The sequence below is a fragment of the Haliotis rubra genome, unplaced genomic scaffold (assembly GCF_003918875.1).
Source record: "Haliotis rubra isolate DU_JTF1 unplaced genomic scaffold, ASM391887v1 Scf222, whole genome shotgun sequence".
NCBI classification, from domain to species: Eukaryota; Metazoa; Mollusca; class Gastropoda; order Lepetellida; family Haliotidae; genus Haliotis; species Haliotis rubra.
In genome coordinates this window covers 919364-945823 of record NW_025766248.1, presented here as the reverse complement: position 1 = coordinate 945823, position 26460 = coordinate 919364, and the positions used below count along the sequence as shown (strand labels likewise).

At 38.2% G+C, this 26460-nt stretch overlaps 1 protein-coding gene across 1 annotated transcript; it reads right to left on the bottom strand.

Annotated features, from left to right (window-relative positions):
- Window positions 1-4876: 4876 nt before the first annotated feature.
- On the bottom strand, window positions 4877-10949 carry LOC124277502. The gene is made up of 3 exons (XM_046713210.1): window positions 10823-10949; window positions 5400-5458; window positions 4877-5110 (listed from the first exon to the last, which is right to left on the bottom strand). The coding sequence occupies exons 1-3, from the start codon at window positions 10839-10841 to the stop codon at window positions 4877-4879; spliced, it is 312 nt and encodes a 103-aa protein (XP_046569166.1). The 5' UTR covers window positions 10842-10949.
- Window positions 10950-26460: the final 15511 nt, after the last annotated feature.

Sequence of the window (26460 nt, the reverse complement as noted above, 5' to 3'; positions counted from 1 at the left end):
CAACTCATCAATGAACTATGTCTCCTGTGGGTGCTCTTCAACAACTGGGCTGATCCCACTTTCATTGTAGGGATGTGGAAACACCACCTATGTGCACTGAACCATTAATTAATGTGTCTCACAACTTGGAGTTCTCACAAATGGGAGGACACCTTACTGGTGTTGATATGTACAATGGGAGGATGAAAATCATGTGTGAACTTTAGGGATAAGGTGTAAATACTTTCCATACAAAATTATTGTATACGTTCCATATACCAGTGATACATACTTTATATACAGGTAATTTTTACTTTATATGTACTGCATATATTATATATGCAATTATGTACATACTTTTTATACACTTTTAATGCATATTTTCAATATATAAATATTGTAGTATATATACACTTGTATGAATACAATGAATAAATTAATCCAATGGGCCATCGTCATGTTTTTAAGTCATTTTCCAGTGTTCTTTTGAAATATGAAAAATATGTTAACATTAGTGGTGTTCCGATTAATTGAAATAATCGAAGATTGGTCGAAGTGACCAAACGACCAAGCAATCGATCACATTTTCTCATAATCGAACACAAACGATTTTGGAACTGCTGTTTTAGTTTTTGAAACACTTGACGATGGAACATATCTTCGAAGTTGTCAGGGCCTGAAAACTTGTTTAATTCTTAGAAAACTCACTTCACTAACTGAAAAGCCATGACTGAATATTTCTTGAAGACTCCAGAAAGTTTATGTTCATGATATATTACTCATCACTTTAAAGTAGCAAGTTGCATCATGCTATACATATCTACAATAACAACCTTGGTAGGAAAATCTGAAAAATGACGCTAACCAATTTTTTTCGATGATTGTTCGTTGGTAATGAAGCAATCATCAATTGTGAGATTTCAACCAATTCCCAACACTAGTTAACATACGTTACATCACACCCCTTATAATTATAGCTATCACGTGAAAAGAATTATCTTTGTTAAATGTTGTCCAGTTTTCACCATGTAAAATAAGCTAACCAGTATGGTATCGCAAGTCCTTTCTCTTTACCGAGTTTAGTGTAACAAGAAATGGTTTCATTGCAATCCACGAAATATCGTTCATTTAGATTTCTTAAGATGAAGGCCTTTTTGTATGCAGTTAGTAACAATGTTTAAGATAACACACTAACCGACTTTACTGAAGATACCTACACATAACATAACGTATTTTCTATTTCCAAGTTGATATCAAAACAGATACTCACATTGACACCTATAGAACATGGAAACAACGTATGTTTACAAGGCCTGAAAAATCAGATCAGACTAAGTTGAATAATTGTCCCTTTAATTTTTCACTGTTTAAGTTAACTTGAAACAATTTTTAGAAGTTGTTCTCAGCATGTTGTAGCTTTCAGGGAACGAGTATTTTAACATGTCTGCGAAATTCATTTTTCTCCTTACTGTAATATCAATGTACAGTTTTATTGAGAAATAGCGTAAAGTACACTACAGTGTTATGCACTGCTTCAAAAAATGACAGTACTAAAAGTTAACTTTTCTTGACATGGCAAGACGTAGACTTTCAGAAAATACACGATGGCAAGTTCTTCACATGCAGGGGCGTAGCTACCATTATAGAAAAAAGCCCGGGCTTACACGTGATCGTTGCTAAAAAGGTTGGGCAAGCCTCAATACTATCTAAATATAAAGCTTTACAACCTATCGGGCTTACACGAAAACAACTGGTTTGCTACGCGCCTGACATGCATGACACAGTGATGTGGCCACATCGGTGCTGACTTGAACATTAACCACACGGTTATCAATCGACATGAGCTATCGGTCGGCAGCCATCACAAGTTCCATCTATCTCACGTATCTGCCATTTGGTGAACAGGCCACTCGAAGGTTATGTATGAAGCGCGACGAAGGGGTGGAAAAGATTGCAGGCACCTTCTTTCCACTGGTAAATATCAAATCACCAAGGATACAACGCGCCCAGATGCCTTAGTGAACCTTCGACGTGCCGGACTCTCAGAGTCGCCTGAGTGATTAGGTTGCCAGTGTCAATAACTGCATCACTCTTACTGCGGTTGAAAGCGGATTAGATCCAATTCACTCACTCGTGTACCCGTGAAGATCCGGGTTAGAATTGATCTTCTGCAACCATCGTGTGAGGCGACTAACGGGATCGGGTGGTCAGGCTCGCTGACTTGCTTGACATATGTCGTCGTACCCCAATTACGTAGATCGATGCTCATGCTGATAATCACTGGATTGTCTGGTCCCGACTCGATTATTTACAGACCGCCTCCATACAGCTGGAATATTGCTGACTGCGGCGTAAAACTCACTCACTCACTCATGTGAACACCCAAGTGTTTTGAACTGAGCTATAAAGAAATACACACTAGGTCAGCTTTCACAGTATAATTTTATTACAATATTTCCACTGTTACATCTAAATAACAGGCGCGTTACACGTCAGCTGGAGAGGTTCTCTTCGACCATGGCTGCTCTGATGCATCTGTAGCGAGAGGAGAGACACGTATATTCTACCCGTAAACAGAAAGGGAAACATCATCATGAGAAATCACAAAGAGATCGTCCATTATACGATCTTGACCCTAATATAAGCATGTGTTCAGGAATCACTATTACTAGAGGTGACGTGGATTTATGGCAAGCCGGTTTTACATTTATTGACAAATTACTGATATCTTAATTTTTTAAAGATATCTTGACTGAAAGAAAATATATATTGAATTGAGTATCGGCCTACTTCATGTAGACGTGGTATCACAGTTGGTGTTCCAGGTAGATGGGCCATACCCGTACTCGTGCTCATGGGCACCAGAAATCGTAAAGGTCGACGACTCAGGACTTCCCCTTTACAGTAAGCGGCGTTAATCATGTCATGTGACGAACAAAGGAGGTACTCTTCTGGTCGTTAAACAATGCTTGTCCTTTCTATACGCACTTAATATAATCATGTTCATCAGTACTAGCTTAGAAGTTATCTCGGAGTGAATGTAACTTCAAAATTGATATTCAGTTGTGAGTACATTATCCTGAGACTGTAAGCACAGACATATTAGTATATGTGAAAGAATATGACTGTCTGCAAGTGGGCTTTATTCCCGATCATATGCAATTAGAATCCACGGTGACAATTCTCGGTTGTGTTATGAATGTGTATAAATGGACCTTGGGTAATGGTTAAAACATCCGCGGTGTAGTGGTTAGAGCGTCCGCCCGGAGAGGTTCGATCCCCGACCGCGCCATACCAAAAGACGTTCAAATATGATACTTGTTGGTCCCTGCCTGGTGCTCGGCATTAATGTGTACAACAAGGACTGGTCGGCTCGGAGTCAGTATAATGTGTCTGAGTGGGGTATCTCAGTGGGCTAGCACTATAAAACCAGCTTCAGTCTGGGCTAGTACAAGCAGCCGCACATACACATACACACGCGTGCACGTCGTCATATGAGAGAAATATTCTCCAGCACGACGTTAAACACAATTTCACCTCACCTCACAAACTTAGGTCACGCGCTGCATAACAAAAGAAAACACAAATACTTAGAAAATCAAGACAATTTTAATTATTAGTCATTATCAATTTAAGTTAAAACTGAAGTTAAATCTTGTCCGAAAAAAAGCCAAAACGTGTATAAAACGTATAAAACTCACAGCCTACATTTCCGAAAAGTCCCAAACCACAAAAAGTCCGAAAAGCATAAAAACGTCCGAAAGGTAAAAAAAAGTAAATATTACAAGACACAACGTCCAAAAAGTGGATGTCACTCTAAGCGTCCATCTTGACACAAACACACTCCTCAAGAATCAAACGATAGCAAGATGTCACTCTAAGCGTTCATCTTGACACAAACACACTCCTCAAGAATCCAAACGATAGCAAGATGTCACTCTAAGCGTCCATCTTGACACAAACACACTCCTCAAGAATCAAACGATAGCAAGATGTCACTCTAAGCGTCCATCTTGACACAAACATAGCAAGATGTCACTCCTCAAGAATCAAACGATAGCAAGATGTCACTCTAAGCGTCCATCTTGACACAAACACACTCCTCAAGAATCAAACGATAGCAAGATGTCACTCTAAGCGTCCATCTTGACACAAACACACTCCTCAAGAATCTCAAGAATCAAAACGATAGCAAGATGTCACTCTAAGCGTCCATCTTGACACAAACACACTCCTCAAGAATCAAACGATAGCAAGATGTCACTCTAAGCGTCCATCTTGACACAAACACCTCCTCAAGAATCAAACGATAGCAAGATGTCACTCTAAGCGTCCATCTTGACACAAACACACTCCTCAAGAATCAAACGATAGCAAGATGTCACTCTAAGCGTCCATCTTGACACAAACACACTCCTCAAGAATCAAACGATAGCAAGATGTCACTCTAAGCGTCCATCTTGACACAAACACACTCCTCAAGAATCAAACGATAGCAAGATGTCACTCTAAGCGTCCATCTTGACTAAGCGTCCATCTAAGCGTGACACAAACACACTCCTCAAGAATCAAACGATAGCAAGATGTCACTCTAAGCGTTCATCTTGTCACAAACACACTCCTCAAGAATCAAACGATAGCAAGATGTCACTCTAAGCGTTCATCTTGTCACAAACACATCCTCAAGAATCCAAACGATAGCAAGATGTCACTCTAAGCGTTCATCTTGTCACAAACACACTCCTCAAGAATCCAAACGATAGCAAGATGTCACTCTAAGCGTTCATCTTGTCACAAACACACTCCTCAAGAATCAAAAGACAGAAAGATGTCACTCTAAGCGTCCATTTTGACACAAACACACTCCTCAAGAATCAAAAGACAGAAAGATGTCACTCTAAGCGTCCATCTTGACTCGGAACACTCTCCTCAAGAACCCAGACACACGTGTCAAGAAGAGTCGAACTGGGGACTGGATCGGGGTGTCGTCATCATCGAGGTTAATATCGACGAAGTGAGGGGCATCACGCAGGACGGGGGTAGAGAGAGAAGCAGGGTTGGGGATAGAGGTGGGAGGGACGGGCAGCTCTGACAGGGGCTCTAGGATGGTCATGTATCTCCCAGTAGGACGCTGACAGGGAGGGAGATAAGGACATGTTGAGAGTGACAGAAGGTAAAAGTAGAGAAAGGCGGTAAGCTGTTCCAAATGGATTGAGTAACTAGTCGCAGTAAGGATGTTAGAAGAATATAAGTCTTTAAGACATATGGTTATTACTCCACATAGATATTACTGTTTATATTATTGGTAAGAGTGATGTTTGTAACAGATGCAATGGTTAATAAGGTACACACACGAAACACAAGACACACAATTTCAGGTTTACAATGATATAAAATTATTAAATCCCTAAGACACCCACTTGGCGAGGAGGGGCCCAGATGTCGAAGTTCAAAGGGAACCTTATCACCAGGTCAAGAGCTGTCGGGAAAAAAGGGGTGAGAGTCTTATGAAAAACATACAACATACTGGACACAACATGTCATTGTCATTAAATTAGGTATTTCGCCATAAATGGCAACAATTCCTAGTTAACAAGCAAGCATGTGTCATGATGAGCTAAACAGTTCTGTCTACAAAGTTTGGTAAGTCATGATTGCTACTTTTGACTGTCATCTTGTGCTGCACATCATATGTTTGGATGGTTTCCATGCAAAACAAGAGTTATATTATTATGTGAGCACTGTATTTTATCAACGTATTAGTATAGCCCATATTTGCATATCTGGTTGAAACTGAAGTTATAATTATTCCTATCAAGTATTTAATTGAGGACGTTTCAGATTAATATGATTTATATGAATGACTTGGCATACAAAGACTAAAATGGTTTATGGTACAATAACTACTTGATATGAACTTAGTTTGTTGGCTCCTGCTTTAAGACATCTTTCAGTATAAATAATATGTTTATCATGAGACTGATAACACACACAAAACAAATATTAAACTTTAAACTTACCAGATAATTTGTAAAAAAAAGCAAAGGCTACATTTTTGTCACACCCTGGACAAGCATTATTCAGGTCTCTAACAGAATGAATTAGATACTTCTCAGTTGGTTTTCTTTAATAACTAGGATAAGTATTAAAATGTGTTTTAGGCAGATTTGATGCAATACTTTATAGAAGATAATTAACCAGATTTTGAGGAAGTTGACTGAAGAAGTTTGTTTACACCAGTATTTTTGGAGCATACATGGAATGTATTTTTTTTTAAATCTAATGAGTTCAGTGGTTTGTTATTCTCTTAAAATAATTATATCTTCATTAGTATTATGTCTTCTAGGGATATTGTCTCTGGTCCAAGAAAACAAATATTATTATTAACTTAGAGGCAATAATTATTGCAAGGTGATAAAAGTTTTATACTTAGGAGATATAATTTCCATTAGTAGTTAATTCAGTGCAAGTTTATTGATTGGACAAGAGCAGACCCTCTGTTCAAATAACTTAGTCATCACTAACTTGAAGTAATTTCCTATTTCTGACAGAATGGTCTCTGCACAGGTGCTGAATTTATCTTGGACCCTCTAGATATTTTCCTCTGTTGTGATATTCCTAAACCTAAACCTTTGTAATTCAATAGTGTAAGTATTAATATGCAGGAAGTGAGATCAGGGATTTGTATCTAAATTAGGATTTTTAAAAAAACTGTCTTTACAAAAAGAAATTGTGAAAAATAGCATATGCTGTTTTCTGGGTTTTTGCATTTAATGGTTTAATAACTTGAATGTACATTGTAGCCAGTTTGGGGGTGAATGCTTGCAAAAAGTAGATTTTCTCTGTGAGTACAGATTTCAAGCGATTGTACTGTATACCATGTCACAATAAGACACTGTGAAGCATGCCGACATGGGTAATGTTTCCCAGATAACCATTAATTTGTCATGGACCCGTTCAACCAGCCTTGCGAAGCACTCGTAAAGCATCATGTGACCACTGTCCAGAAGCTGAAACAGCTGGAATACAGCGGTTTCAGAGCATTTCATGACTGTTCAAAATAGTATAGAATAGTATCTGTAAACTATCTGACAAATAAAACTCAAGACATTAATTTAATTTATTAGACATTTAGCTAATATTGTTACAGTATAATGGTACCTCAATAATCACTAGTTGTGTAATTATTCTGAAAACAAGTTATTATAACTGCGAGAAACAGAAATTGCAGTATTGGGTTAGTTAATTTTGGTTCAGTACTCTGCATGGAACCTCAACAAACACCAAATATGTGCATTAACCCCCTTGATGCCGAGGTTTTTTTTCAGGCGCACATTTTCATACGCTTTGAAAAGTGAACGTTGTGCGAGAATTGCGCTCGCGTGGTCCTGGATCTACGTACGGCTATACAATTACACAGAAATGTAGAATATTAAATTTCCTATCCGTTAGTAAAAATATAAGTGCAACTACCTCCTCGGTTTGAGAAATAGACCTTGCTAAATGTTGTCAATTTTTTTGTTATGCGTTAAAAAACAGTACATTTCTCCGCTTTTTATTGCGCACCGATAAAAGCACTGTGCTACGAATTTTTTAATTTGGCATCTTTACGGAAAGTGTGAGCGAAGAAAATACAGCCTAATATCTGAACGACATAAGTGTATATGAATTGGGTTTATGTGCTTATGCATAACATTATACGCTCAATATTAAAAATGCCTCGCAATAAATGTCAAAAATGGATTTTCTTCTACGACGTCAAACGACGACAGAGAGGTCATACACGTATAATAATAAGGGGGCATAACTCCGTTATGCTTACCACTAGGTCAATGTAACTCAGATCACATGGAGAGTATGTGTTGTGGATACGTACGCTATATTTTCGTTATTTTTTGTTCACGGTGAACCAAACTATTCCAATTCAAAGTTCCTCAATGTGAGCGGATACGCTTTGGTAGTTTCACAATTTATACGAAAAGATGACAACGTAGTATATGTGAAAGCACGTCATAACGATTTGGATGGCCCTATCCGATATATAAGTTAGTTGTTAGATTCCCATATTGTCCTGTTTGTGTATATGTATTTTGACTAATTTTGCATCGTTATTACCAGAGTACTAGCCATATCTTTAAATGTAATGAAATTGCTGAAAATAATACAACATTTTAGTTGACGTCATTGCTTGTTTTATGCATTTTGCGACGTCGGAAAAAGACGACATTGGTATGCTGATTAGTACATATCTCACCTAATTTCCATTAATTGTGTGAAAGGTCTCGGCTTCTATGTCAGAATGTAACACTCTTTAGACAAAACATAAAATGACTGATTTTTCCGTTTAAATAGTGTCCTGAATATATCAACAATTAGACAGTTTGACTGTGTATCTTTTTGTGAGAAACACGCGCACCTGTTTGGCATCAATTTAACGTAAATGAAAAATAACATTTCACAACACCCGAATATTTTGTTTAGGATAAGAATGTTCTTTGTTTATGATTATGTAGCTATTTCTCTTCATAAGTATGCAATGGAAGATGCAAAAAGATATCTTTATATATGGAACTAGTACGTACTATATATTAGAATATGGATGTAAGATTTGTCCAAATTAAGACATGACATGGTTTATATATTTTTAAACAATTTTCGAATAAATATAGTTAGAGTTTGATATCCTGTCATCACAATATTTTTAAATCGAATATGAATTGATTATATTATCGAAAACAATGATAGTGAATCATAAAACGTTTCCGACAAACGCGCACCTGGCCAATCAATTTACATCACTGTTTTCTCTATAAAACGACACAAAAATGTGCAAAGAAAAAGACAATTCCTTTAAATATGGGTGCATATACATTTCATAACATATATAAATCATGTTCATTAAATATTATCAGTTATACTTATAAGGTTGAATTAAATCGCCGTTCATTAACCTGTTCATGTGAAACTGCAATATTAGTTCAAATGCATTGAATGTTGTACATCATAGGAACTAAAAGCAGTTGCAGTTATGGCTACGTTTGATCTTCTTACACTTGTGTAAAGGTTTAGAATATGGTGTACTGCACTAAATGTGTCAATTTCTTATGTAAATATTATTTAAACAATCAAAAACTTTCAAAGAATAAAACACCGTAAACCCTATATGCACGTATGATATGATATTGAACAAGGCTAAATGTAGATACTGAAGTCAGTTTCATGAAAAAGTGTCTGAACTATCCGCAAAATATACATCATAATACTGACAGTGTAATCGGAAGGATTGGGCGATTGTGTTTACTCTTGTTCAACCGACCTTCACCTCAAAGAAATTGATTAATATTTACAACAATGTTGACGTATGACATCACTGGTACCGATGACCTATTTCTTACAAAATGGCGGCTTTGCTGACAAGGATACACAGGATTTTTCGAGGACCCTTCCATTGATTCAGGGATCGTTTGTACATAAATATGAGATGTAAGTAATCAGAATGATTCTGACTATCTGTGTATTGTTATATGATTTTATCATTTTTAATGTAAGTAAGAGAAGAAGCCCAAAATGCTGATGATTACAGTTGTCGTTCTGCGTGATTTTGCATCAGTCATGGCGTCACGCTGCACGGAAACTTTGGCAATTTCTTATGAATTATCAAATCATTGCATTGTATCTATTTATAATTTCCTATTTCTTGCTACGATACTCTTTGCATGCATATTCATAAGGTATTGAGCCATTGCAAGCAATGAATAGACGGATGAATGTTGGAACATTTCAGAAAATGCTACACAGTGTAACATAGGTTTTTGTCTTTGTTTACATTTCGAACCAGCGCAGTCTTTCGAGCACAGCGTTCGTTTTCACACCCAATATGTTTCGTCTCAATTTATCTAGACAGTTGGCATTGGTGACAAAGACCATTTGCAGTTTGATTCTAAAATGTATGGGTAATTCATTTATGCATTTAAACACTATCCAATATGGCGGAAAGCGCTCTACGGCGTTCGTGTAAGTGCATTTTCGAAAACATCCCAACCGATTTTAGATTCATCGGCAACGTTTCAGAATTATCATTAGCGATTTCATATCAGTGATCATGAATATGTTATTTTTGAAATTCAATACTCCCAGTAATTATCCGATTTTCACATTTCAAAACATACAGCAAATAACGCTGTGAATCGCGATTTAGTACTGTGTCCAAAATGGCGACATTTTCGATGAAGCCTATTTTGAAAGGTCATTTTCAGCACTTGAGCTTTGTCTAAAATAATAGTGGATGGTATCAAGAAACAGGAAATTTCCCGCTGAATTCAAAACTGTGAAGTGTATTTGTGTGCGTGGGATATATTGATTTGTATTGGACTTTAAATTGTGGGTTGAAGGGGAAGGACATATATGTCCCTGTGGCATCAAGGGGGTTAAGTATATATTTATTATATTATAGTGAGATTTGGGATGGGATCCTTTAAATGTGTTGTCCAGTTTTGTTCAGATCATTTAACAATGACCAGAAAAGTAACTGTATCATAATGGCGATGATCTGCACATTTTGTGTTGACAAACGAAACTGTACTTGCAAATTTCATAAAGTAGAGCCGGAAAAATCAAAATCTAAATGATAAATCCTTTGTTTTGGCATTGTTATTTTTGTTTGTTTGAGGGGGTTTTTTTATTAATAGACTGAAAGGTTAAAAGGTGTTAGAAATTGCACAAATTGAAATGGCTGCCCGTCTTTGAAGATTTTCATACTTCACGCTGAATTTCGTAAATAAGTCATAACACATTAACAGAAAGCAAAGGGTCAACCCTAACTTAGGTAGGTGTAACGAAATACCTTGAGTGTACGACGTCATGGTGATATCAACTGGAAATAAGCAAACTGTGAGGCAAACAGGTGGAGAAAACTGGCAGTATAACAGCAATGTATGATAGCGACAAAATGGCGGTATCAGCAGTGAAATTGTCGTCATGGCGACGTCATAAATCTCGGGGGATCGTCAGAACCTCGCGTGACGTTAACAGTATGACTGGTTTCTTCGTGTTTCTACGCAAGTCAGGATCCCAGTCTTGTTTCCTGTTGTAGCGATGTTCATTTGAAAATGAGTGATCGTGGATTGTAGAAAGAATGTCTTCATGCCAGACAAGAAAATAAAGCATCAAGATCGTGGAGCAAACAGATACCACTATAATATGATTTTGAAAATGTTTGTATCACAGCAAATTAATTCGAAATAATCGCTTTAGTCTCCTGTAACACTCGACCTTCGTTATAAGGCAAGATAAGAAAAGATAATTTCTTTATTATCCCAAATGGAAAATTTGTGTTGCATCATATGCAGTTCTCCATTTTTTCTGTCATAAAGCATCCATATATAACATTGAAAATGATAATCATAAAACTATTGTTTAAAATAATCAGGATATAAATACATCAAAATACTGTCTGTTTAAGGTGAACGCGAAGCAAATTGGCTCCAAAAGTAGTAGGCACCATCCGAAGTAAATGCAAGCACGATGCTGAAGATCTGTGGTGAATCTCCAAGCTGTAGGGCAAACAAAATGTACAGGAAAACGGCAAAATACATGGCTGCCATTGGGCAAACCTTCGCGCTAGGCGCTTCCAATAACATTTTTATGTGTTTCACGTAGCCACAGTGATCTATTGTTGGGTCGGTCGGTTTAAAATAAACAAATAAAGAATTAAGAAGTCACTGTGTTTGATTTGCTCTTCAGAAAAAAAGACATTTGTGACATCAGAATAACAGAAGTTTATTGTATTTCGGGCCAGGAGGCCTAGAGTACAGTGTAATATTTAATTTAAGATATAGATATTTTTTAGAGCGTTATAATACATAATACACAGTGCCATTGAGAATCTGGTCAAATGTAACGCGTTCTGTTTGGGACCACGCCCTCCCAGCAAAGTACAGACTCCGCACCCAACCCCCACAGCCCGGCACCCACTCGCCAGCACACAGAGTCGGCCGACCACGCTGGGCGGACGAGCTAGGCGGCCGACTCTGTGTGCTGGCGAACAGGCGCCCGAACATTTGTGACATCTGTAACTTTCATTCTGATCCATTTTGCCTGTTGAGAAATTCCTATGGAAATCTGCTATGGATAAGAAGAAAAGCTTGAATTTTTACATTCTCAGAAATTCAGTTCTGTCAAAACATTTGATTTGTCAACGTTGTACACCACGATCTCCCATGGCAAAAACTTCAGGAAAAATCATTTCTTGATCCATAGGACAATTGCTAGGAAACGTGGTGACCTTCAGAGGCTCAGGACAATTTGCCAAAAATGAAAGGAAATGCCACTTGACGTTTTCTGAAAAAAAAAGACTGGACTCACTCAACTATGTAAAATCTGGGGGTAAATCATTTAGATAAGAAGGAAGCATCCCCATGTGTCCCAATTGTGCTCCTCTCCTTGCAAATCTTGTGTTTTGTTTTTTTATGCATAGGATTCAGAATTTTTGATCGGGTTGGCTAAAAACAAAACCAAGGAAATTTGGCAAAGAAGTTTAGCCTACGCTTTATGTATATCGATGATCTAATGGTGTTTAATAACCATCAAATAGCCAATTCCTTCCCATATACCCACCTGAACCTGAAATAAAGGAAACAAGTAAGTCCACTTTATGTGTTTCATATTTAGATCTATGCATATAGATTGAGGATGACAACAAACTGTTTACATTTCACAACTTTTGAGGTACAGTCAAGAGCGTAACACGGCTCTTGTTCAGGTGTTCGATTAAGGTTGCAACATTCAGGCTTCAGGCTTCAGGCTTCAGTAAAGCTTTCAGAAGGTAGACATGTGGAGTGATATTCTAATTTTCATGCATCTGTGACAAAAATTATATCCGATGCAATTCCCAATTTGATTTGTATCGTACGTTCGCGATTTGTTCCATGTAAACTGAAGACGAGCCTTTGCATATGTTTATGACGGAAGCAACCAGTGGAGTTTTTCGCGAACACCTGGTATCATCACTATTTGATAGTGATTCATAAACAAATGCTCTTTCGTCTTATCTCATGATGTCAATCACTGGAATGTCTGGTTCAGACTCGATTATTTACAGACTGTTGGCACACAGCTGGCATATAGCCGAGTGAGGCATTAAACAAACAAACACATGTTCATAATATAGTCGGAATTGAACAATCAACGCTGCTTTTAGCAGAGGTTTCCTATGGATGCGGAAAGGGTCTCAGCTTTTACTCACTTCTCCCTGTTTAAATATATATTGCAGCAGCAGTTCTTGTCATGTTGGCAGCCATACAACATGTGTGTTGGGACTTTCTGTCACATGTCAGTGGTACATAAGAAACGTTGGTAGTAATAATGGAATGTGATCTAAAGGACGTATTCCTTGTTTTGTTGTGCTTTTATATATTCGTGTTATAATTTTCAGCACTAAACTAGTTCAAAATCTGAAATTTAAACGATGCAAAAATGTTCCCTTGGAAGTAATATTCTGGTAAAAGTGTTATGTGTTTCTTTTTTTCAGTCAGAAATGTTAGAGATCTTATTCGCGGTTTAGAAAGAAATATCATAATGTGTCTTATATGCCAAAATACATCGGGCAGTTAGAACAACTGTTTTTGCTTCGTTTTGAAGAAGTAGACTGCAAAGAAAGGTTATCAAATAACGATTGATTTTGTGCACAGGATAAAAACTTATAGTATAAAAGCAATGTCAAACATATCAGAATTGTTTTCATGTTTCTTCAGTGAGAATGGATATATAACTTCTTTTGTAATGTCCATATTGTCAGTTGTCGTGTATACCGCTTTGGATATATGAATTTCCTCCACTAAAACAGCACTTGACAATATAATGGCGCACAAATCATTGGAAAAAGACGATCATCAAAGACGAGGCATCCCCCAAAAAACTGCTGTGTGTCCACATTGGGATTGTTTTATATTACCACTTGGAACCATGCATGTTAGTGGTAAAAAACTAATTCATTGTTATACTTTCAATTTCATATTATGATGCCATGGTGATGGATATGGAAGTGCCTTTTACAATAATATCGTCGTAAAATAGATACTATTTTTGATAAAACTCGTTGTTCTATTACCTCGAAGCCGACATTAGGTAGGCGTGTGCTCAGTTCATCTACATTAATCACGGAGAGAACGTGCTCAGATATAATTTGTGAATCAAAACATAACATGCAATTACATCTTACACTGGTAACCAGACGAACTGTTCGCCATTGATATTGGTGATATACTGAAAAGTAACCTATTTTACAGAGTTTTTCCTGTGTCCATGGCAAGTTGGCAACCCACAATCTCAAGTTTATTGTCTTTTACTTGCATGTTTGTGTCATACTTGTTATGTAAATACTTTGTTATCTACTTAATGCTTTGCCAAAATGGCATTTTTCACTGTTCTGGAAGACGATCAACAGTGTCTACTATTTGTCAAGTGTCTTGTTTTCAATAATAGGACACAAGCGATGAGTCAGAATCCATATACCAGCCACTCCATTTCAAACTTTGTCATTGTGGTCATTGCTGTCATGTAGCATTGAGTATTTGAGTGACAAGAGGAGAGTAAAATAAGGTGAACACACTGTCTTCTTAGGGAGTGACGTTTTCATTTCTGTATTCGTATTTATTCAAGACTGATATTTTATTCAAAAATTATCTTGAATGGAACATTTTGATTTCTTGACAACAACATGCGATATTGTTCAAACGAAACCAAAACAGTTGTTCGTATGCTTTTTTAGAACACAGAAATTTCATATATATATATAGTTTTAAAGGGTTACTAGGCTACACATAATAAGAACGCCGTCCACTAAATTCTTGATGTTCTTGGTTATACATGTTATTATCCTCTTGGGCTCGATGGGGTAGCCTAGTGGTTAAAGCGTTCGCTCATCCGGGTTCGATTCCCTACAATATGTGAAGCCCACTTCTTGTGTCCCCGACGTGATATTGCTGGAATATTGCTAAAGCGGCGTAAAACCATACTCACTCACTATTATCCTCTTGCCGCACAAGAGATGATCAGTTATTAATCATATTTGATAATGAAAATATTATTCTCTGGTACTTGAATTTTTGTTTTATAATTTGTTTATTTCGCATGTCGCTTAATACAAAACGTCAAATATTATTTGACAACCCATCTAGAAGCCATAAAATATGTTTTGACTCATTGTAATGTTTTCTGTGTTCAGTAGACTAGAATTAACCACACAGTTGTTTAGTGGGGGTTACAAGTGTGTGTACAGAAATATAGCTAAATATTTCTCTTTTCGCGAACAATTCACAATGGAGTAAACGTGGTGGCCTTAAGCAAGCATGCACTTACAATGATAACAGGTTACGTTTTTAAAAATACGTCATCATTTTCTTCGTGTTTACATGTCAGAAATTATTAATCTCTTGCTTAAAGTGGTCTGAAAAGCTAAGTCACATCACCCCTAATATCTTTAATCATGCAACCAGTCACATGACTGCCAGGGCCACACTGGAACATGATACAGGGACACCTGTGTACAGACTGGGTAAACTTAGAATACCTATCTGTTAGGGCTGCGCAATATAACCGGTTTACCGGTATTTACCGGTTCAGACATGAAAACGATACGTATTGCAATACGTTGATCGAAAACCGGTATTTTGACTTGCATTCGGAAAACTTCGTAACACTCGGAAGTCTTTGGATATTTCCTTTTTCATTTGTGCCAAATATTATTTACATTTTTATTTTGTCATGATTAAAAGTTTATATTAAAGCTTAATCAAGAATAGTGATTTTGTTGTGTCCATGCTTTATAATCAAGCATTAACTTGATTATTAGTAGTGTTTTGTTTAAAAATACTTCTTGCAATATATTGCAATACATATCGCAATATACCGTATGCTTTCACATCGTAATATATCGCAATATGAAAATTCTCTACAATACCCATCCCTACTATCTGTAAACATATACCTTTCAATAGAAAGGAAAAACATGTACATCTTTATATATATGACTGTATTATCTATGTGCACAACTGGATGAACTTAGAATACTTATCTATAACCTATACCTTCCAACTGAAGGAAAAACATGTACATCTTTATATATATGACTGTATTATCTATGTGCACAACTGGATGAACTTAGAATACTTATCTATAACCTATACCTTCCAACTGAAGGAAAAACATGTACATCTTATATATATGTGCACTGTATTAGAATACTATGTGCACAACTGGATGAACTTAGAATACTTATCTATAATCTATACCTTCCAATTGAAGGAAAAACATGTACATCTTTATATATATGACTGTATTATCTATGTGCACAACTGGATGAACTTAGAATACTTATCTATAACCTATACCTTCCAACTGAAGGAAAAACATGTACATCTTTATATATATGACTGTATTATCTATGTGCACAACTGGCGGAACTTACTTATTTGTAATCCATACTTTCCAGTTGAAAGGCAAAACATATTTATGTATTTGTGTATGTATGTGTGTGTGTGTATTATGTGTGTGTGTGTATATATTTATGTGTGTGTGTGTATTATATATGTTGTAGAGTGGGATCAAATATGGAAAATAAAACATGATACAGGGGCTTATCACCGTATATATCTTGCTCAGAACGACCGTAGCATATAACTTAGATCGACGTCCATGCGACACTTGCACATTAATTTTGTAAATATGGTTTTATATATCTTTGTATGATCCCAATCACTCAACAACATGTCACCAACACTGTGTTGTTTCACTTTAGGCCTTGTATTGTGTTTTACATTCAAATGTTGCCATTATTTTGTTAAACCATGATGATACCACTTCTGACCAACTCTATGACTAAACATACCTTTTCCATATTTTAGGAGATAAAAAAACGTAAAGAATCGGCAAGCTCTACAGTAATGACCGAGAGCTTTTGGAAAACCCAGGGGCGGCTATTCTAAGTTTAGTCCCTCTGATATACATGTCGCGACCCGGCGAGCACCTTCTTCAAGGTGTTCAAATATTAAGCCAGTGTCACATAAGCTCTGAAGATTTCTTTTGGTTAAATTCTTCCTATCTATCCGACCCATGTTTTTCTCCTTATCTTAACATTGAAATAGTCTAAAACTAGACACTAATTAAAATGCAACATCATACATTTCTCCTGTAAGTATAATCTCATATATAGTATACACGTGTACGATACATAAGCAGATCTTAGAACGAAAGGAGTGGGCGGGTTTAGTTTTGCGCCGCTTTTAGCAATATTCCAGCAATATCAAAGTGGGGTACACCAGAAGTGGGCTTCACACATTGAAGCCGGGGGATTCGAACCCGGGTCTTTGGCGTGACGAGCGAACGCTTTAACCACTAGGCTTCCAACCACCAAAGACTGATAGGAATAGAAATGACGATTTGATGCAAACTGATTCTATGTATCTTGTCATAGGTCCTTTGTGTGTTGTTGTCATATAAGAGACTGAATAACAAAAGTTACCAACGCGATTTTAACCGCCATTTTGTTTTTGAAATAAATTAACTTTGTTAATAGAGAACAGTAGAAATGGGCCAAGAGAAACTCTCTATTTCCTACCCTTACCAAGGTATTGCAGACTTGCTTTGGAGAATCGGATATGTTTGGGTTTTTATTTCAGGTACTGCCGGAGACTCCTCGGGGAACAGACGGTATCCGAAAAGAACTTTCATTATATCTTCCTTCATTCGCGGATCTGTTTCTTCCTCTCCATGAAAATATCAAGCTTAAGAACACAATTTTTATGTCTAATAATTCATGTTGGATACATGCATTACTGTTTATGTGTAGGTAGGTGCAAAGAAAACTGAAAACTTGTGATTAAGGCGAAAGAGCCTGACTTCATTCATTCTGTTCCAATGTTACACACCCTAAGCAATTTAAATCCTGTTTGTATTTATGACCTCAATAGAAATGTCAGTTACTTGTGATATGAAGTCATGTATTTAATCGTTCGAAAAGCTGTACTTGTTTTGCGTAGGACTAAACGTGCACTGTAAATTGTTTGAGTCCAATCTGGTATAAAGGAGATTATGGTTTGTATCCGGCAAGCCCCTGGACTAAACATGATTGGACAATAATACAGAGAACTGTCGTTTGATATTTGTTGTTCAATTAGATCAGACCACTGCATTAAAAGGACAATACGATTATATATCCTGTCTTGAATCTAGCGACCATTACCAAAACCAAGAACGCAAGAGCCATTCCGCATTTACCGATGTATAAACACACACTCAGGCTTCCAGGCGACCTCAGCTGACACTACAACTGCCTTTCTACTGTAACTGGGGTATGTGGCTAGTATAGTTAGTCCAATAACTTATCCATAACAGACAATAGTGAGATGACAGATCAGAGCCGACAGATGTCGACTATTGAATCGTGATTTTGCTGTTGGTGAGGATGTAAAGACAACTATTGCGGAAACACGCAAGGCATAACAGCATAATCTGAAAAACTTTTAAAACATAGATCACTCTATATGGTAATACGAACAGTGAGAGGTGTTTTTACGCGGGTCGGTGGGGTAGCCTAGTGGTTGAAGCGTTCGCTCGTCACGCCGAAGACCCGGGTTCGATTCCCCACACGGGGACAATGTGTAAAGCCCATTTCTGGTGATATTGCTGGAATATTGCTAAAAGCGGCGTAAAACCATAGGCGACTATCGGAATCGGGTGGTAAGGGTCGCTGACTTGGTTGACACACATCATCGTAATCCTAATTCCATAGATCGATGCTCATGCTGATGATCACTGGATTGTCTGGTCCAGACTCGACTATTTACAAACCGCCGCCATATAGCTGGAATATTGCAACGTAATACTAAACTCACTCATTAGTTTCGGAACAATCACAAACCTTATAGGATATTCACAGGAGCAATTAAAATGTTATTTGAAAATACACGAAAAGCTGTTGCAATGTGAGATCCTCAATGCACAATCTCACACGAGCATGTGTTTGTTGACATTATACCAACCGGTCGCTCTTATCGTTCGCTGCGTTGCGTCACACTTACATAAACAGCTGTCAAATCAGGTTTGATGCGTTGTATATTTCATGCAGGTGTTCGCAAACCTTTCCACATAGTGCCATGGTTACGAGTTAAACCAATCAGAGCTCACTTCCGTTGCACGAGTTTTTCATGCGCGTTAATTCCAGACGTCACGAACGGAAGCAGAAGACAATTCAGTTGTACTGATTTGTCAAATTTCTAGCAAGGTTGTAAGAATTTACGTCGTTTAGAGATGCACATGCGCTTGAACACTTGTTATGGCTGCATCTACATTTTACGCGCTAGCTTCGGGGAAGGTTCTGTTGGATTTGTCGGTTTCGTCGACGCGTTTTTTAACATGATTGCTTACCCTGCAGTAATCTTGTGGTAACCGTGGGAATAACTATCAGGTAAGTACTAAGTGCATACATGTGTGTGTGCGTGCGTGCGTGCGTGCGTGTGTGTGTGTGTGTGTGTGCGTGCGTGCGCATGTTAGTCTTTTTAAAACATCGTGTGTTATCATAATTGATACAAACTGATACTTCAAGAGTATCGACATCAATCGCCGATCGGTAGTGTTTCCTCTTACGGTATAACATATATGACGTGTATAATTAGGCGTGTTGGTGTATGTTATGCGTGTGAATGGGTGTATTAATTTTTTATTTGTCCACATTTAATCATGCCATGCTCTGTTTGATGTAAAAAGAATTCCCTGTTCGGTAATAACTTGTTATCTTATCTTATAAGCAAGAATGCTGCCGCCACTTTAGTTCATCTGACATGCCTGTTACAATAAAATACGACTATCCCAGCGTCTAGGTACAGTCATTATTACAACGATAATGAATCTGAATACCAACTAACTGTATTACTTTTTTATAATCTATACATTATGTTTATCCGTTTTTGTCTCTAACGTTCGTTTGAAGGCATCAATAGCAGGAATCTGAACGTGGTTGAAGTAATAGGTTTGTGCGGTCACTCACAATTTCGTTTAACAATCATTTAATACTATTTTGAATAAAGTTAATATAATAAATCACAAACATCAGTCTAGATATGCAGTGAATACTTTGTTTCACCAGTAAGCATAATATCAGGATTAAATTAACACACGTAATCCCTCATTTCTTCTTAGGTTGGTGGAAATATAGTCAATCATCACCTAGAGCTTGCAATTGTGGTGCTCCAGTGGAAGATGCTAACCATTTCTTCTTAAAATGTCCAAAATTTGTCAGTTGCCGTTTTGATCTGAAGAAAGACTTTGAACTATCAAAAGTTCAATTAGACATTGATACCATTCTTTACGGCAACCCTTCTCTGCCAAATACTATCAATGAAAATATCTTTAGACATGTGAATAAATACTTTGTACGAAGTAAGCGCTTCAATTAATCAATAATATGTCTCAATATTATTATGTCCATCCATTACGTCCAATCTTATTGTTCATTATTGTTCATGTTTCTGATGGGAGCGGGCGGTAATAAGTTACATAACTTGTGCCCAATCCATTTCAACACTGAATAAAATATGTTCAAACAAACAATCATCACCTTACAGGTAAGTCTCGCTTAACTGTTAATTAAATTGACACTTCGAGCACATGATAGAATATTAGTATAACCCTCTCTTTGATACTGGGCGCTGAGTGAGAAATTTCAAAATAAACATCACCAAACGTGGTCGCTGTCCAGTAAGTGGGACATGATAGTGTACTTGGCACACGTCATGATTGAACTTCACGGTCCGGATCCGAAAATCGGATTTCCGGATATATATGTGGAGATTATTACACTTCATTTTTCATGTCTTGCCCCATATCATCCCGAGACACCGATATCTGACAGGCCTCGGTCAGATATGGGTGTCTCGGGATGATATGGGGCAAGACATGAAAAATGAAGTGTAATAATCTTTTTATCAATTGATACCTGCCTAAATTAAGAGTTTTTTCAGTTACATTTACTTCTTAGTCCAAATACAAACAACAACGACAAATAGTCCGTTCAATTAATTTAATAAACTCAGAAAACATAGAAATACACAGGGTAAACATTTTCAGGTATGTACAAATATCAGAAGCAAGTATGCTTTGTCAGTTCATATCAGTTCATCTTCGGAGTCACTTTCAATAATTGGACGCCTTATGAGTTTGTATTTCCTGTCGCAACCGTGAACTACATAAACATGAACCGGAGCATGAAAACTAGCGCCGTGAAGAAGTTCCAGGGTGATGCTGTTGCATAGACATACCCTGATTGAATGATACAGCACCTTTGTCGTCAACAGAGATCGGTAAATCCACGACAGAAGGAACACTGACAGGAACAGGAGCGGGAGCAGAGTTAGCATCGCCAACAGCGGTCAACTCATAGTCCGCAATGTTGTGAACGATTTCTTCAGCATCTGTGATGGAATTGTCTGCAACTACGGAAACAGCGGGTTGATGAGCAGGTTCAGACGGCACAAGCAGGCTGGACATTTCATGCTGCTGATCAAACGAAGCGGTACTATAGGCATTGATGCTGGCCACATTCTTGTGACCACTCTGCATTATCTGGTTAGGCGGGACTCCCTTATGAGCCAGAGTGGTGATCAAGGTTTTCCGAGCACTGTGATTAGTTTTCATTCCGGATATTACTGCATTTTATGTAGTATGTATTTTGTTTCACGCCAACAACGCCCCGTAGGCGAGGTTTACGGATATCTTAGGTCCGAATAAGCGTGTTCCACTGTACCATGTGCTATCAAAGCTGTAATATTGCTGTAGATAAACAATACTGTATTCACTAGAAGTCAGGCTTTCTGAGTTGGTGCATGTAGTTGCATCTTAATTTCGTACACCAGTGTTCATTATGTCAGACACTGGATTGTCTGCTCCGAACTTGATTATTTACAATCCGCCGTTATATAGCTGGCTATGTTCCTGAATAGGACGTTAAATAACAAACAAACTCAGTTAATTAGACGATATGTTTATTCGATGATACAGTTAATATAAATTACCCCGACACAATCGTTTTCTGCACTATGGTCAGAAATGACACTACTGAACTCCATATATATTCGACATAACGACTAACATCTGATGCATCTATATATATTTAAACTTTAAGTATACGAATACAGAATTGTCCCCTTAACATATTAGTAGATCTCACCCAGACGATCAAGGTGCCTGGACATGGGTTACACACTACAGCTGTCGTGGTCATTTGGGTTCCTTTCTGGGAAACCCCGTGAAGATCCGGGGTAGAATAGGTCTTCAGCAACCCATGCTTGCCACAAAAGGCGACTATGCTTGTCGTAAGAGGCGACTAACGGGATCGCGGGTGGTCAGGCTCGCTGACTTGGTTGACACATGTCATCGGTTCCCAATTGCGCAGATCGATGTTCATGCTGTTGATCACTGGATTGTCTTTCCAGACTCGATTATTTACAGACCGCCGCCATATAGCTGGAATATTGCTGAGTGCGGCGTAAAACTAAACTCACTCACTCACTCCTTTCTGAGAAAGCCATGTTATGCTGGACTATCCCTGTGAAGAATGTGGTCAGTAGATATAGGGTGTGTGTTTTGCTGTCCAATTGTTCCGAGTAGCGGGGAAAGTATAACCCTCCGCATTCATGGTGAAGTGTAAGAATGAGTTGCGGGTGCTGTCCTCACCCAATGATACCCCAGTTATGGAAGAAAGGCAGTTGTAGTGTCAGCTTAGGTCGCCTGGAATACTGACCTTATGTGTTCCTCTATGGGAGGATACGAAATAGTGGTTGGACAGGAAATGGTGACAACACAACCTTCAGTTGCAAAGACTCCAAACCAACCGACAAAGTTGAACACTATGCCACCTAATGTTTCAGCGGAATCGTCTTTACACAATAATAATGGTTATGAATCTGGGTGCCGAGAATATGTGAATAAAATACCCCACTCGCCCCATGCAGTAAGGGTTGAGTGATATAAGATCTGCTTACTTGTACTTGTAGATTGAAATAAATCGTTGTTCTAATCCGCGCACAGCAATCTTCCAGCTGTAAGTCGACGGTCTGTAAATACTCGAATCTGGACCAGACAATCCAGTGATTGACATCATGATCATCCATGTTTGCAGTTTGGCTTGACATGCATCATTCATTTCAGAGAGCCTGACCATCCAATCCTGGTAGTCGCGTTTCACCACAGTTCAGTGACCTTGCTTGTATGAAGATGTAGCAAATATACGTGGTGGTGCACGATAGCTGGCGAATCATATAATGCAAACTTTCTTCTCCAACGTAACCACTGCGAGGTGCTGTGAACGCACTCCAGTCAAATCTTTGGCAGAACATTCCAGGTCTGCTGGTTCATAGACATCCTGCCACAGGAGACAAGCTCTGACAATGTCCCATTTTGTAAGAGGTGGCCGTGCGGGCATCACGACTCCTCTCCAACATCCGTCTGCTTCGGATGAAGTATGGACCAGCTGGAAACGCCTTCAGCGTCCATTCGCCAGCACTACTATAAGTTTGGCATGAAATGCATGTGGACCCGTTTTTTTGTAAATATCTCTTCATCCAATGACCCAATCGATCTCAAACTGTGCAAGTGGATGTTTTGTCAGACAACCTAATCACATTGTAAATCACCGATTTTATGCATTTGTATTTAAGAATCTGTCTATGTAACTGTCAACAAAATAAACAGCAGAACGCAAACTGCTTGCAGAGGGAGGGAGCCAATGACCTGTAACAGCGGCAGTGTTGGGTCATAAAGGTCAACGTTCGTCAATGTAGGTCAGCTATGCACGTGACAGGTATGAAGAGGTGTTCATTTCTAGCAAATAGCCGGCAAATGACATCTCTGATGACTGATGTCAACAGAATTTAACTTTGGATGCCTACCTTTTTGTACAAGGTTTTGTTTATTGGTTGTTGGTATATTTTTCACAATTTTTAGCACGATGTTCTTTTTCATGCCAAGAGCAAAAGTTGTACGTTTCATGTAATCCGACACCTTATAAATCGGTTGCTACGTTTGCTCTCTTTTTAAAAAAAATTCAACACATTTCTAATTAAACGTTTAGCATCATCTGAATAAGCTTTCATGATGACAGCTAGAAGTAGTCAATGTGAATGATCCAAACGGTCTATCACTGTGCAGTGCACAGGTAACTATCACGAACTGCACGTGCATTTACCTTTATGACCCAACACTGCCGCTGTTACAGGTCATTGGCTCCCTCCCTCTGCAAGCAGTCTGCGGTCTGCTGTTTATTTTGTTGACAGTTACATAGACAGATTCTTAAATACAAATGCATAAAATCGGTGATTTACAATGTGATTAGGTTGTCTGACAAAACATCCACTTGCACAGTTTGAGATCGATTGGGTCATTGGATGAAGAGACATTTAAAAAAAAACCGGTGTCCACATGCATTTCATGCCAAACTAGACCTAGAGCACTGCTGTATTTATGGAGACGATCTGCACTTGGTTGCGCTCAACTGACCAAGGATCCGCGTACTGGGACTAGAGATTCCCGGAAACCCAGCTGTGGAACTTGCACCCTTGGAGCACTTTCTCCTCAATCCACAGACAAAGCAATTTCAGCCAAAGGTAGTAGGCTCTTCACACAACTAGAAAGTCGCTAAAGGCTGCATTCCCCTTGAATGTCTTATTACACCAAAGGGATTCTTTCACTATGTACGGCCGGTGAGGTAGGCTAGTGGTTCCAGCTCCTCCCACTGAAGATCCGGTTCGATTCCCAACGTGTTTACAGTGTATGACAACCAATACCGGTAACCTTCGGGTGACTTTGCTGGAATATTACTAAAAGCGGTGTAAAACCATACTGACTTGAACAACATACCCTAAGGCAAGAGGGCAGGTCCCATGAAGGGTATGCACCAGTTCATCACATACTACTTTCAATTTCTACTAAAGTGAAAGTATCAGAACCTCAAGACCATCTAGTATCAGTCACAAGAGCTGACAAAGATGTCAAGAGTACCTTCAGTCCACCATGGGTGACATGCTTGCCACAAAAGGCGACTATGCTTGTCGTAAGAGGCGACTAACGTGATCGGGTGGTCAGGCTCGCTGACTTGGTTGACACATGTCATCGGTTCCCAATTGCGCAGATCGATGCTCATGCTGTTGATCACTGGGTTGTCTGGTCCAGACTCTATTATCCACAGACCGCCGCCATATAGCTGGAATATTGCTGAGTGTGGCGTAAAACTAAACTCACTCACTCACCATGGGTGATGTCCGTATGTCATCACTTGCACTTACCCATGTCCACAGAGACTTGCAAGTAAACACACCATGTCATTCAGCAATTTGCTGCTCCGAAGAGGAGGCGCATGGATTTCATTTTAGACTGTACATACCATGCTGACAGCAATAAAGTTTACTCCTCAGAATACAGACTTTCTCTCCTTATTGATCCACATAATTGTCATTTGTTCAAATTATGTATATATATATAAAGTAATCAAAAGTAGGTATTCTAGCATTCAGTGTGTATTTACAACACTACATGCAACAATTGGCTTCAGCCGATATAACAAGCACTAGTCTACAGATCTTTCTATATATGCATATAAACTGTGTACTGACTTCTGTTAACCCCACACACACCCTCAAGAAAATGCATGGAAAGTTGTTGTTTTCTATTTTCCTAAAAAGTAAATCAGCTGGTACATAACATTTTATGGCCAAATAGAATAATTACTTTTGCTGACAGAACTGTTTTGTCATTGCTTAAATATGTTATAAAATATTTGTTAGAATACTAAATTTATCCCTGTTCATTTTCAGTAACTTCCCTATGAAAACATATTTTTATGAAAAGTTTGAAATACGCTTTTTCCAGAAAATATAGCAGGAAATGCTGTCTAGAGTAACCCTTTTTTTTCAAATTTTCTTGAGGGTCATGCCCACAAACCCTCCTAGAAGTCTTTCTTGGCATACAATCGCATTCCAAGATATCGCGATGTCCAGTTGTGCCTACATGCCATTTCTTTCCGCATGTCCAGTTGTGCCTACATTTCATTTCTTTCCTGGTTACGCCCCTGCCAAAGATCAGGTTCGATTCCCCACATGGGTACAGTGTTTGAAGCCCATTTCTGGTGTACCCTGCAGTAATATTGCTGGAATATTGCTAAAATCGGCGTAAAACTAAACTCTGAAAAGCAGCGCTAAAAACCCTGCTTATATTACTCACTCACTCAAATTCATGTCATGTTTTCCATGCTCCAAAGAAATGAGGTTAATGATGTAATTGAAGGGAGATCACTCCTGTAGCATCAAAACTTCATTAAGTCCAGAAAAGCATTTGTAAAATATCCCTACAGAGAAAAAAACGAATTGCCATCCTCTCACTGAATCCAGCGTTTTGTTATGTTGTATTTTGTACCCACAAGAAGAAAATCACAAACAA